This window comes from Lycium ferocissimum, chromosome 5 (genome assembly GCF_029784015.1).
Source record: "Lycium ferocissimum isolate CSIRO_LF1 chromosome 5, AGI_CSIRO_Lferr_CH_V1, whole genome shotgun sequence".
NCBI lineage: Eukaryota > Viridiplantae > Streptophyta > Magnoliopsida > Solanales > Solanaceae > Lycium > Lycium ferocissimum.
The window spans coordinates 36,652,256-36,667,307 of record NC_081346.1 but is presented as its reverse complement, the minus strand read 5'-3'; the positions used below and the strand labels follow the sequence as shown (position 1 = coordinate 36,667,307).

Here is a 15,052-nt window from a genome sequence, read left to right as displayed (position 1 = left end):
GGGGCATTTAAGGAAAAGCAAAAACAGGACAATGTTAACCTGCAACAGTGTAGTTGGCTAGCCAAACTCATACAATATTATGTGGATATATGTTTTCTTATTTCATAAGATTGAATGGGTAAAGAGTTTTGGTCCCATAATACCCGTGAAAGAAGGATAACAAATTTACTTTTATATTTCCATAGGACCGAATTGTAAAAGTGAACACGGTACCACATTACAATCTCTCTTGTTTTGAACATTTTTTCTTCTCAATTTGTACATCAACCCAATTAATTTTACAAAGAGATGGTCAGATGGAGTAACATAACAGAACCAATAAACCGCCTCAACACAAACGATTATCAGAAATAAGCCTCCTCCAGAATACAAACAATAATTTTTTTTATGATAACACGTACATTTGTAAGTTGAGAATACGACATCTGCTCACCTAAACACTGACTCTAGGAATCAAGCCCGCGTACATAAGTCACTACTGAATAATTTACAAAAGTTGAACCTGGGGAAAAAATTGAGACTTCCAAAACCTTAACATCTCTATCTCGCGCCGCCCTGCAAGGGTATTAGGATGCTCTAAGGTGCAACAGCTTAGTATGTTGCTTGTTACCTTATCTTACAAGAGCCACTTAAGAGAAGAACATCACTAGCCACAATGCTCCGATACATATATGTATGTCAACCAATGGGTAATTACTTTTGAGTTTTTTCTGCCTGATTTTCCACACATGGCTTTAATTGCTTGTAGGAGCTGTCCTCTCTCATCGCAAGTCAAGTATCGTACACATTATGTACCAAAATGGAGGAATATCCAGAATTTGCTACCCTTTCCTTGGGTCCTCATCAATGTCATTGAATTCACCAGTAGCCCTGCAAAATAGAGAAGCAAGCACCTCAAATCACAACATTTCGCACTTCAAGAAGTTGATATTTTGAATAAATTTCTCTTTCATTCCATCTGAGGGGCAATGAGGAACTGAGTTTCCAGAGTGTTACAGTATAAGGCACGAAGTCCCAAAGATCAAAGCAAAGTTTCTTTTTATTTGAAACCAAAAGGGTGTTGATTTACACCAATTCCGGCACTCTCAGAAACATCCTTCATTTTGTAGTGAAAAACAGCGAAACCAAATATTCCTCAGAAGTAAATTAGCTGTGAGATCACATTAAAAATATAAACAGATCCAGTTTCACTATGAGTTCTTAGTACATGGCATGTTGCAAGAGAAATATTAACATAAGACACCAAATAATATGTGTAGGAGTTAGCATTAAAAAATAAAGTACCTGTCATACGATAAGAAGGCATCACCAATTGTTCCACTAACTTTATTCCGTACCTTTCTTACACAGACCTAGAGTTATATAGAAAACTTTTAGTGATGTTCAACATCTAAGATAAACAACTAATGATCTTAACTAAGCAAAATCAAACCTGCACTTGATCCACAGGGCCAGCCGAAGGGTCTCTGTTTCGGTGAATAACAATACCATTATCACATTTGTTTATGAAGTGTGCACTTCCGCTAATATCGTACAGATTTGGAGGACCTCCTACCCAATGATGCAACTGGCAAAACATGTTTGATGATCATATTGAATAGAAAAAAGGCAGCAATCTAGTAGTAACACAGTAATTTAAGTCAACCAACCTGTCTTGGATGTGCAACAAACCAAACATGACAGGAATGGTGTTGCGCAAACCGTTTGATCTTTGTCAGCATCTGGCTGACATACTCTGTTTCAGTCCTGAAAAGTTAAATGAACGGTTATAAATGACCCAACTCCAATAATGCACAAGGAAAGAGAACACGTTCCTAGAGATCTCGAAATTGGACTAACTGGTAATGTAGATGGACCATTACAACTCAATTTCAATGTTTCAAGCACCGAAAAAACTCATATTGACTTCAAGAGGAAAACATAATGGATGGTTTGTCAAATGAAACATTTCTGTAGGTAATATCTAAGTCGACAAGGGTAATCAATCTATGTGGAGGAAAATGAGTGCTCGAGATCCAAGGAGTTAGGAATTTTCTCCATAAAAGGAGGACCTCGAACAGGAAAGACCAAACCAGCATACATTGTAGGAAAAACTGGTGCTTGAGATACAAGGAATTCAAAATTCCAATAAAAGAGCAGGACAAATCTATTGAACAAATTTGTGAAGCAAGAATTATATACAATTACTGTATCCCAACAGTCGTAAATGCCAAGGGGTGAATTGATAGCCAAGTGCAGAATAGGATCAAGGCCCACGGTACTGCAAATCATTCTCTTGTTGGTTACGAAATGAAGCCACCGGATGGGATTAGCCAATCAAATGTGGATGGGGGAATTGCCACTCATCTGCCCCTCCCTCCCACCCACTCCCACCCACCCCACCCCCCGGGGCCCTTCTTACCTCCCCACCACCACCTCCTACAAATTTCCTGCTTAATTCATGTTTAGACTCTTTCATACTCATTTTGTTTCATTTATGCAGAGAAAACTTTGATTATTGATTTACAAGTTATACTACACACGCAATTATTGACTACAATTCTTAAATTTTGGGACATAAAAGATTCACATCCAACTCCATTCTTGCCCTTAAATTCATGAACCAAAATCAGGATGCAAGAGAGTGATTCAAACTCCAGTCACTCCAGCCCTCACTAGCAATCCCTTCAATTTAATTCACTTCATTCATCCCCCTCGATTCGATAACCGCCTAAAATCTAAGTCTATAAGCTATTAGATAAGCCCTTAACTTTGGTAATAGGTGTTGAGAAAGAAAAATGGGAGAATAGGTCTTCTATGAATTGCACAGCTTGATTGTTCCCTCAAGGCGTTGGGTTTTAAATAGTGATAGCTCCATGGGCAAGGATGAAGCTACAGAAGCCCTAAGAAGACTGCCGTCAAGGTCTCAAGCTAAAGAGTTGCAAGCCAGGGTTGTTGGGCTTCAATAGAAATCAAAACGATGCTTATCGTGGAAGAAGAGCCCGAGAATGAGCCCAAGAATTGTAGCGAAGAGTGGGCCAAGTGTTACCCATATTTCATGGTCCAAGCCCAAGAGAAGGAAGATTGGGACCACATGGAGCCCCAAGGGGGCTGAAAATCAAGCTCCCATGGAGTCAAGGGGCTGAAAATCAAGCATAAAATAGGCTGAAATTCACGCGCCAAACATGCTGAATTAGGTGTGTGTTTTTGGAGCAAAACAAAGTCACTTCTTTCCTTTTTTGTTAAATCGTTTTGGGAAGTTTGACGTTAATATTCACTTATTTATTATTTCTATAAAAGTAGAACTCAAATCTCATGTTATGTGGGCTAGGGGTGCTCAAAATACCCCTATATATCGGGTTGGATTTGTTATTTTTGGCAACATTATTATCAATACTATTGAGAGTTCTTTACCCCTTTGTGTATTGACTACTTGAGATTTATCTTACAACCTTACAAGAATGATTCTTTAAGAGGTAAGATTAATTTTTATGCTTGATATCTGTAGTTCTTACTCAATTAATTGAAGAATGTAATTAGTCTTATACTAATTGTTGTCTTTAATTATTCAATTAAGGGTCTAGATTACTTTTATCAAAGTTCTTGAATTGAATCTGCTAGTAAACATGATTAGCCCTAATTTGCTAATTAGGTCTACAGTCTACTACAATTGATTAGGGCTCTTAGGGTGTGTTCGGTATGAAGGAAATTGTTTTCCATGGAAAATATTTCCAGAAAAATAAGTGGGTTCTTACTAATTTTCTTGTGTTCGGTACATAAGCAAAAGTTATTATCTTAAAAGCATTTGTCTATAATCTAGACAACTTCTATGGGAGGTGGGCTTGGGGGTGGGGGGATGGAGCCTACGGGGGTGGGGATGAAGAATAGGTGAGTTGGAGGGTGGGGAGGACACAATCAATGTGGAATGCCACTTGTGGAACGTGTTTTCCCTACTTCCAATAGAGAAGTCATTTTCCCCATTTTTGAGGAACTTGCTTACCTTGAGAAAATATCCAAAATTTTTGCCCAACGGAACATGGAAAAAGAAAAAGTTTTCCTCCATACCAAAGTCCGAACACACCCTTAGTAATTATTTTGGAGATTTATATCTCGAATATTGCCTATCTTATGTTTCTAGTCTTTAGTCTTTCTATTTCTCACTTCGCATTATTTTCTTGGTTTTTTTTCAAGTAACTCGATTCTTATGAAATAAAGTGTACAAAAACCCTGCATACTATAGTTCTGCTAATCACAAAGTTACAGGGATTAATATTTTTAGATTTAAAATATAAGAATCTGCATTATTTACAGTCTCAACAATAGGAAAGGAAAGATTACACTTCTTCTACTTGCAGACATATCATTCTCTCCTGCATTTCAAAATTCAAAGAACGCATCATCTGATTTTAAAGCACAAGAAGACAATGATCCATGATTTTTTGGGATTTCATCTTTCCTTGCTCAAGTTCTTGGAACTATGTTTGCCTGTCGAGACCCTTAAGCAGAATGGAGGACTACTAAAAGATTGCTTTTAAATGGAGCATCAGATGGCAGCAGTACGAGCAAAACGAATAGTAGAAAAAGAATAAAGCAGGAGAAATGCAGAGAGAAGATAGGAATTCACCCTATACAAGGTATCAGCACAGTATATCCTCAACTAGATATTAATTCTTTATACCAAGAACAGTCAGCAAATGCATTTTAAAGTTGAGCCACACATTTTGTCGTCCTGGGTTTATATTGAGATTACAAGTCAATATGGATTCACCAACTATGAGAAATGCAATAAAGGTCACTCACTGGCTTGAAGGACGTTGATGATCAAGCTCATTGTATGGATCAATTACCAGTCCATTCACCCCATGTCTTAAAACTGCAGCTTTTGCAAGTGACAGAACCCAATCAATATTTGGTAGGCCATCTTTCTCACACCTGTTCAATTATCCTACTTTTCTGGTTAGTGAATAAAAAAGAGATTCTTTTTTCAACAAATGAAAAAGATAAAGATGGCTCAAGAAGTAAAACTTCAGAATACGAGATTCAACAAATACGAAGTAAAAAAGAAAAAGATGGCTAAAGAAGTAAAAGCTTCTTCAGAATATCTAACCAATGTGATTAACTAAAACCTATCTATGAAGATTTCAGGAAGTTGAACAATATTGACGCAATAATACTGCATGCAGCAAGCTGATTGTACTAGCAAGAAACCAGCACGTAGCTTAATTAAGGAATCACCAAAGCCACTAAATCGCTTAAAGAAATAAGAAGTCATCTTGAAACAATTTGTCAAGGCAAATAAAGGAGAACCATGCATGCACACAGAGAAAATGACAAAAATGGTCCCTATATTTGGGGATACAACTGGAGAGGCACTTGGCTGTCAAATCAGAGAATTTCCTGTATGCTTTTAGGTTCCAGATACGAGTAAAAGTAGGCGTGGGAAAAAATTGAAGAGAGGTCAAAAGAAACTTGCTAGACGGGAAAGGCAATAGCTTTCTCCGGGGAGGCAGTGCATTCTTGTCAATAGTGTCCTTGACTCGATACCAACCTTTCTTGTGTCCTTATTTCTTTTACCGATGAGTGTGAGATAAGAAATCTAATCACTTGGTAAAATGGGATAGGGTCTTGACTCTTGATGGATTAAAAAAAAAAAACAGAGAGGGGGGGGGGGGGGGGGGGGGGGTGTGTGTGCATTAGTAACGTGAAAGTGGATCCTGTATACACTTCGCAAGGTTTAGGTTTATTGGAAGCATATAAGCAGCTTTTGGCCACTTTTTCAAGCTTACACAAAGGTCAAGATTGGCTATGGCAGGATTAGAAACACAAGATTTTAGCATGATGCTTGGATAGGACCTCACCATTAAAGATTAGGTATTAGGATTTTTATGGACTCATGAATAATGCAGGTTGCTTTGTCTCACAATCTTGGAGTAGAAGCTCTTGGTGCATAAGTTTTAGAAGAATTGTTTTTGATTGGGAAATTCCCAGAATAGTTCTTCTGTTAAAAGATTTAGAGTGTGTGTGTATAAATGCAAACGCTGACGATTGCATCGTATGGACAAAGCAGCAACTGTTAAATCATACTATAAGGCGATCAAGAAGTGTGAGTGACAGCACAACATATTGGTCATGGAAGCAGTCGTGGAAATCAAAAGCACCCTACAAAGTCATGGTTATTTTATGTGGTTGGCCACTCATGAAGCTTGCCTCACAATTTACAGTTGGCGTTTTATCCGTAATAGAGAGGTGGAAAGCTACAGCCATCTCTTTTGCATTTTCCAGTGACCGGCCATATCTGATCATCATTCCTCACCTTATTTAGGGTACATTCTGTTATGCCATACTCAGCTATTAAACTGCTTGGGACTTAAAGGAATCAGTAAATCATTAAAAAAGAATTGGAATACAATACCTGCTTGTGTTTGTTGGGTTATATGGAAAGAAAGGAATGGCAAATGTTGAAAGGGATAACAGATACTGTGCAGAAGCTCAAATACAAATGTTTGTGGTCGTTGGCTTTTTGGTGTAATCTTCAGTATGTAAAGGATGAACAGCACATTCTAAATCTTATAGAAACTTTTCAGGAATAGGATTTTGTAAAATGGTTAACAAAATGTTTAATTACCTTTTCAAAAAAAATAGTCCCTTCAATATATCCCTGAGCAATTTTGGTCCTTTAAGCTTGCCAAAAGTTAGCACTGTTCGTCTCCGTCAAATATTTAACCAACTTTGATTTTTAGATTTAATGGGAACTTGGAAGAAAAAAAAAAAAAAAAGATTTACCCGTGAACTCACATTTGAAGGTTTCTGCTACTTTTAGTTTATTTTCGGCGTCTAGTGAAGTTTCTTGAGATTCAGTTTCTGCTATTTTGTCTAGTGTCTTGGTGCAGTTTTTGGTGTTGAAGTTTCTGAGTTTGACATGACTTTCCTGGTGTTTCTAATTAAATCTTTTTCTTCACTACGACAAATGGGGAGGGTAGAGGGTACGCAGACCTTACCCCTACTTTGAAAGGTAGAGAGGCAAATCTTTTTCTTCACTGTTCCCGTTAAATCTAAGCAGATACCGGATTTTGTTAAATATTTGGCGGAGATCAAAAGTGCTCAATTTTGACAAACTTGAGAGACCTAAACTAGTCAGAAGTATATTAGGGACTATTTTAGACCTACCCCAAACATAAGAAACCAATTTTGTTACCTTCTCCATGCAAAGAAAAAAAGATGAGAAAGGCTATTGCACGGAACAAGAGATTGCTTGTATCCTACACATTACAAATGAGGAATCCGACACTGCCTTACCAACATACTCATTTCTACATTGATATGATTAAAAAGCATAAAATACTCGGTGCACTTGAGATTTGAACTTGAGGAGAACCTCCCACTTCATTGACAACTAGGCCACACCCTTGGGTGCGAAATTTTAGTGATTATGAATAATAATTTTAGCATAAGAAAGCTAGCTCGAGAAAGCATAAACTTACATCTTTTCATCCAAATTAGAGATTTAAAATATTTTTAAACTTGATTTACGTGAGTTTCAATTCATATATTTCATTAAAGTATATTTTTTATTGTTAGTATTTGTAGTGATTTCTGCTTGCCACGCGCACACCTAACTTTTTCCTGATTAGTGCCTTTGTTTGTTAAAGCTCACGCTTAAATTTTTCTTTGCACTTACAGCCCCAGTAGACTATGACTTATTTTTTTGCTTTTCGCTTTTACCTACTCCGTAAAGAATGGACAAGAAAAGTTAATAAAGGAATCATTGAGAGATTTAAGAAGTAGAAGAGAAGCACAGTAGCAACAGCATGATGGCTTGCACACCAGGAGAACAAGAAGAAAACAACGAAGAGATTATTGAAGATGCATGGAGAAGAGTCAGATAGAAAAAGGCCATATTTTCCACTCTCTCTCTCTCTTTCTTTTTCTAGTTTTAAAGTTAGATGCAAAGAAGAGACCCTTTCTCACTTGAGTCTTAGGACCTCACTATTTGAAATGTGCTCTTCTTCCAAATTGCACTGCCTCACCCATTAAAAGCAATAACCCTCGTTCACATCATTTTGTTGCTTGATCACCGTAAAGAAATATGGATTTTGAACCTAACTCAACCCTAAAGACTTAACTCATGAGGTAAGAATTGCCAAGAACATTATTTTTAAAAGGATTCCTCAAGACCATATAAGGAGACAACAGCCCATACACTCAAGCCAATACGGGATCTAATACCCAGTCACATGCCTAGGTTGGATATCTATTGCGTGGCAACATAAGATGGGGCGCTAATATTGGGCAAAACAAGAAATGGCAATGGGTCTAGCTCTTGTACCATGTTAAGAAAATGCACCTTATGCCTAACTCAGCCTCAATAGCTAGCTAGCTCACAAGGTGAGGATTGCTCAATACCAAATAAGGAGACAATTACCATTCTCTCAACTGATGTGGGACACAAAAGATAAAACTGGATTCCTAATATCTCGAATACTACCTAGTCAAAACTTGTTAAGAAAAAGAATTCCTAACAACTAAATCCTAACTGATTGGCATCCTTAAAAGTGGATCCACTGTCAGTTGATCCAGGATTTGTCATTAAAAACAAACTTTGAAACAAGGATAGTAAACTTAGAGAACATATGTCAGTTCCAAATAGAGGTCACTCAGATCATTAGGCAAGCGTCAAGATTCATATTTCAAGAAACTGCCACCATCACCTTATGAGGAAAAAAGTATCACTAAGCCATTGCTTTCCCTCTCCAAACTCCTGAGCACTCATCCGTTCAACAGATTCCCCATATCTGCATTGGGAATGATCGAAAAATTAACATACAAATTCACAAAAAAATAAAATATAAATGAACGCACAAGTATGATTAAGATATTTCTTTTGTGCAACAGAAGTCAGGTTCTGCTAAAAGGAAAAAACTGAAAGAGAAGAATAACGAAAGCTTTATAAACAAATACAGTAGCAGGATATGACTATCCCACCTTCATGGACCAGCGCACACAGAAGGTTTAGTGGGTTGATATACTAGAAAATTAGAAAAGAGGCTGTCTGTCCATCCTGCAGGCTATGCTTGCCAAGAATGAAGGCTTCAAACCTGTGCCACACATTTGCAAGAATGGGGACCAAATCTGTTTGACACCTAAATACTTTTTTTTTATGACATGGGAACCCGCAGCCGCTACCCTTCGGGTGCGCACAAGATAAACCCAGCTCCTGTGCAATAGTTCGCAAACCACACAGGAGAGATAAACCCGACACCTAAATACTTCTCAAATATAAACATTGTGTGCACCTCTCGGCCATTATTAATTACAAAATGTAACTTTACTAAATTAGTCCTAACCATACAGAGAATGCTTGTAATAGATCACAACCAGATACTAATGGCACAACAGTGCTAGTTATGATCCATTTTATGCAAGTAACACAAGCACACGGTTATAGTAGGTTTTGCCCATTGCAACAGTAAAAAAAATTGTAATGGTAGTATTATTTTCTACAGTGGACTTATCCCCATTTTGTAGATAGGTTCTACATTGCACTAACCCTTTCAATAACCACTGATATTGTCATTCTTATGTCGCTTGAGGGGCCTTGGTATAATGCACTCAACTGAGAGTCATGGAGGCTTTTGCAGAAGAATCCAATCAGAAACAAGCTGTTCTAACCAATAACATTTTAAAGTTGAACGTTTTGTTCTCAGAGTTTATTTAGTTTGAAATAATGTGTTTCTTTCCCTTAAAACATTTAACTTTGCAATCAGGTACAATTTTTTGGAAATGGGATCAGGTATAACATTTTTATCAGGATAAATCAATGAGGCAATCATTTCAAACCCTATCTTCCAGCTGATGATATTTGGGCTAAATCCAGTTGCATGAACCAGTTCTCATGGTGAAAGTTATGATTAACTATCTAATTTTTTTATTTCAAGAATTCATTAACTCATTAGTCACTATTACTACACCAAGATGGTATTATGATTATATACGCTAAAAGTTACAAAATCCATTACGCGTTCCAAAAGACTAGCTAGCTATGGAAACATATGGATACATCCAGTTTACACAAAGAAATTATTTTTGACAAGGAAAATAGTTTTATTAATAATGGGAAAACCTACCGAATACAAGCAATATACCAAAAAGTACAGAATCTACAACATGATTCCTTACGAACAACACCCAGTGATCTGTAAAACCAGGAATGTCATAGATGCACCAAAGAGAACTAGAAATAAGAGGTTATTCCTCAATACCCATAGTCCATTTCACATGAAGAATACAAAAGCAACAAGATAGAACTCTTGTCACTCGTAGTTGGACTCTTGCTCCTTCAAAAAGTCCCCTTATTTCTTACCCTTCTAAATGAACAAAAGATATAAAATGAGGTACTCTTCCACATCTTCTCTTTGGTTGCTTCCATTTTATTTAACTACCAAATAATCAAAAGATATAAAAACAACATGAGAGTTTTATGTTTTCTCCTATTCCACATGAATACAGTTGTCAAACAGCTTCTAAACATACATAGCACTTACATTCTTTGTCTATTCAAAAATTTTATAAAATTAATGCCCTGAATGATACTGCATTCTATTAAACAATTTAGAATACAAATATGCAACTTCTCACCATCTCCGTTTTCTCAATGCTACTGAATATGTAATTTAAAAAGTGTAATGCAAAAAGTATGTTGCTAGGCATCTTGCCTACATGTAGCAATAGTAAAAAGAAAATGACAAAGAGACATAAGAATTATAGGATGTTTCCTACTTGCCTCACATCAAAGAAAGGTTTCTTTATGTGTTTCTCCAAAAGTTTCCTAGCATGCTCTCGTACCTACAGATCAGTAAAACAGATAGAAAGTAAGAAAAACCAAACCAAACGAGCAAACACAAATGGGCAAAGTGTAAAGGCGCTGAAGGGTAAATTGTTCCTTACTCTGACAGAATAGAAAAAAGTGGAATGCCCTAATTTTATGAGGCAATATTTAGTCGAAGGTGAAGGCTGAGCTGTAAAACAGATGTCTGGCAGATTTTAAAGCTCGCATTTAGCATTGAAGAAAGACTAAACAGCTTGTGTGATAAAACTCAAGAAAATGATTGGGGAACTGTTGTAACTACAGTTCACCTTTGAGGCATTTGGGGTGGCAACATAATAATGCAAGAGTTAACATTGGTCCAAAACGAAATTATACGAGTTGAAATATTTGTTTTAACTATATTTTTATCTTTTTTCACTAGAATTCTGGATGTAGGATGTACTTGGTTTGACAGTAAAAATCGAATCTGATTATTCTAATAAGTGGCTATTGAATAATCTATTTGAAATTAATTAACTTTCATTGGTATACCTGTCATTATTAGCCCAAAGCTTGACTTTGTCACATAATAATCAAACAATAAAAATTAACATGGTCGATACAACACTACATATGCCACAATCACAAGCGGGTTGGGTTCGGCTATATGAATTCTCAAAATCGATTATGCTCCACCTTAACTCGTTCATTACTATAAGAAATCGACTATAGGCCTAACTCTATCCCAAAAGCTAGTTCAAGGTGAGGAGTTTCCAAGACCATAAAAGGAGACAAAATTGTCATCCCCCAACTGATGTCGGACTTGTAACACCTCCTTGCACGTCCAGGCTTGCCAACTGAAGCGTGAACACCACAATATGGAGGCCCAATAGTGGGTAAACCGAAATTGGGATGGGTATGGTTTTGATACCATGATAAAAATGGATTTTGGGCCTAACTCAACCCCAAAAGGTAGCTCAAGAGGTGAGGATTGCTCAAGACGATATAAGGAGATGTGGGATGTCTAACAATTACAGTCCTCAATAATTTGTCTTTTAAGACAAATCAAATGTTCTCTAACACAGAAGATTCTCTACATCTCACATTTATTTCAAGTTTTCAACATTGACATACAAATCTCTAAACATGCTAAAACAACTCCTTGCAAACAACCCACCTAACATAAGTGGATCTGAAGAATTTGAGAAAGAAGAAAAGGCTTTTTTGTATATCAGCATGTCTTTACATCCCATGAGATGGGTATTTATACAAGTGAATCCTAACTGATTAGAGAAAGACAATCAATTACAATAAAAGAAAATATTCTATTCCTATAATTACGCTAGGAAAAGAAAAAATAAAGTCTTCTTTTAAGTTTTTTTTTGACAAGGTAACAAAAAAAATATATATATACACTCCCCCTCAAATTGGAGCAAAGATGTCGAACATGCCCAACTTGCAAACCAGAGTATGAAAATTCCTTTTGTTGAGGCCTTTTGTGTTTTGATCAAGTTGTTAAGGCCTTTTTTACGCACATCCGCTAGCTGTTTTTCTAACGGTGCATAAACTCAAGGTGCCACTAGTAACTTCCTCTTTGATGAGGAATCAATCAATTTAAATATGTCTTGTTAGGACATGTTGAACAGGATTCTGAACTATACTGATTGCAGCTTTGTTTTAGCAGTACAGGGGAAGTTTCCCTTTTTCAGACAATCTCAGTTCTTCCCGTAACTTTGTAGCCAAAGAAGCTCACAATCTATATTGTGCTTCCGCACTTGATCTTGCTACTACACTTTGCTTCTTACTTCTCCAAGTAACTAGGTTCCCTCCTACGAGTGTACAGTAACCGGATGAAGATCTTATGTCATCTAAAGATCCAACCCAATCCGCATCTGTAAAAGCTTCTATCTGGAGGTGACCATATTTAGAGAAAAGCAAACCTTTCCCTGGAGCCGACTTCAGATACCGCAAAATGTGAAAGATATCACGTTTCATTTTGTGATTTCAAATGCAGACTCACATGGCTTATATGAATACTTATATTTTTTTAGAAGATAAAATGTTTTATGAAATGTTCCTTTTCCGCAAATACGCATTAGTCGCGTTTATGAACACATGTAAAATTGGTCCATCAGTCAAGGTTAAGGCACCGGGTGCCAATCTGTTCCACCAAGGTTTGGGGCGTGACAGACATGCAATGACACAATATCTAAAGTACCTCCTCTTTATGGTATCCACTAATTGTATTGACTTCTCTTTCACTGAGTCAAACGCTCCAACCACCTATCTAAATTTGACTCTTTTTCGAGAATAATATCAAAATTTGACTCTCTTGCACTAGTTTTTTTTTACCACCATCGTCCTTTTAAGATGCGGGAACCCTTTCATATAACACCCAACTGCACTAATATAAGACAACCCAATGGTGATCTGCTAACTTTTTGAGAGATTGAAATTCTTTTGAGACAATTTTCTTTCATGTGATTCGTATCCTTTTAATACCTTCCATCACCAAATGTCACCACCTATAAACCAATGCTTTTGGATATCAATGCAAGACATGGTCAAACCATCTCGGACAATCTTCTCTCAGTTTATCCCTGTTTGTGATACTTGTACCTTTTGTCCAATGTAACTATTTACAATCTTCTCTAGTGCTGCACGACTTAATATCCATATTTCTACGATATACATCTAGTAGATATGTTGAACCGTAGTGGTCAAATCCTCGCCCCTATCACCAATTCATTTTACTTCAACTTTAACCATAAATACTAGCTCTAAGATAATTCTCTCTTCATATTTTTACATATGCCATAAGACCATGATATTTTAATAACAAATGTCTGATCAACTTGGGTGAATATCAACTCTGCCCTCTCTACGGTATCCAGTAACTCTGTTGGCTTCTTTATCGACAACTCAATGTTCCAATTCACTAGCCTTTTCTCGTCTGTTTAATCTCTTGTAGACACACAATGACGCAATACCAACTCACGTCCTCTTTGCAGTATCCACTTGTTAGCGGAAACGTAAAAGAAAGAACACAAGATTTAACGTGGTTCGGATCAAAATGATCCTACGTCCACCAGAGAACAGTTGTCTTTATATTATTAACAAAGGAAGGGGAGATTTCCCAATTACACTTAAGAGAATTGCTCTCCTCAACTCTACTACTCACTACATGAATTGTATGATTTTTGGGATTATGAACAAAGAAGAATTGCCTCTCATTTTATAGGCATAAAATGACTTGGGCTCCAGTGTGCTACATGGCATTTCAATTCTCCTCCACATCTTTTGGCTCCAAGCAATGCATCCTTTGGCTCCAGTAAATCATCCTTTGGCTCCAAGTAATAGAAATCATCCAACTAAAATTGTCACATGGATTTTCTATCACAAGACAAAAAACCAACTCTTACCAACTCTTTCAATCTCCACCTTGGTTTGCGTCACGAGCATGTGTATGAACAACTCTGGCCAAAACTTCTAAGCTTACTGGGCAACCCCGTTGTAAGAAACAAGAAGAATCAAACCATTGTTGAACATACCACCTCCACCTAACAACTTGTTACACCTCGGAAAATTTTCCGTTGATGCACAGTGAATAGGCTAATGAGAAATATGAAGTATACGATGTTTCAATAAGTAAGACATAGCAATTGATGATTCTAAATAAGATTTGAAAGACACTCGCTGTTTGACGAGAAAGTTGCCAAAACAAGGCCATGTTTACGATAGGTATCGGAAAGGATTCATGAGTAGTAAGTTGATGACAACTTAATGATGTGTTGGGGAAAAGTTCTGGCCGCTAGATTGTTAACGAAATGATAAACAAGTGCTAAGAAGGTTCCGTAAGGATTGGAGATCAAACGAGACGACGGGATCAAACTCGGTGAAACGATGAGTTCCGCGGTTGGGTTTCACGGACGACGGTGTGTTCCACACGGACCGTGGATGGGTCCTGAATCGCTTGAAAAGGTACGGTAGGCGGTCGTGAACCACGACCGGCTCATGAACGGACGTTGGGTTCCACGGACCGTGGAATGGGTGGAACACCCGACGGGCTGAAATGTTTTAAGTGTTTAAATGTGTTCCCAACTTCATTATTTCATTTCCAACATCTCTCTACTTCTCTCTAAGACTTCTAGGGCTCCATATACATTTCATGAACAAGAATCCAAAGGGAATTAAAGGTGATTATCATCAAACCAAGTGAACCAAAGTAAGGGAAACCATTAAAGTTCATCAAAAGCAAGAAATCCAAGT

The 15,052-nt window shown here is 37.2% G+C and overlaps 1 protein-coding gene across 1 annotated transcript in view; it reads right to left on the bottom strand.

Moving 5' to 3' along the window:
* Positions 1-215: 215 nt before the first annotated feature.
* The window catches only part of LOC132056786 (twinkle homolog protein, chloroplastic/mitochondrial), a 32,331-nt gene continuing 17,494 nt past the window's right edge, over positions 216-15,052 (bottom strand). The window contains 7 exon segments of the mRNA XM_059449135.1: positions 216-870; positions 1,285-1,352; positions 1,433-1,567; positions 1,650-1,746; positions 4,780-4,911; positions 8,688-8,771; positions 10,760-10,821. Of these exon segments, the coding sequence (XP_059305118.1) occupies positions 822-870; positions 1,285-1,352; positions 1,433-1,567; positions 1,650-1,746; positions 4,780-4,911; positions 8,688-8,771; positions 10,760-10,821 (627 nt within the window). The 3' untranslated portion in view covers positions 216-821.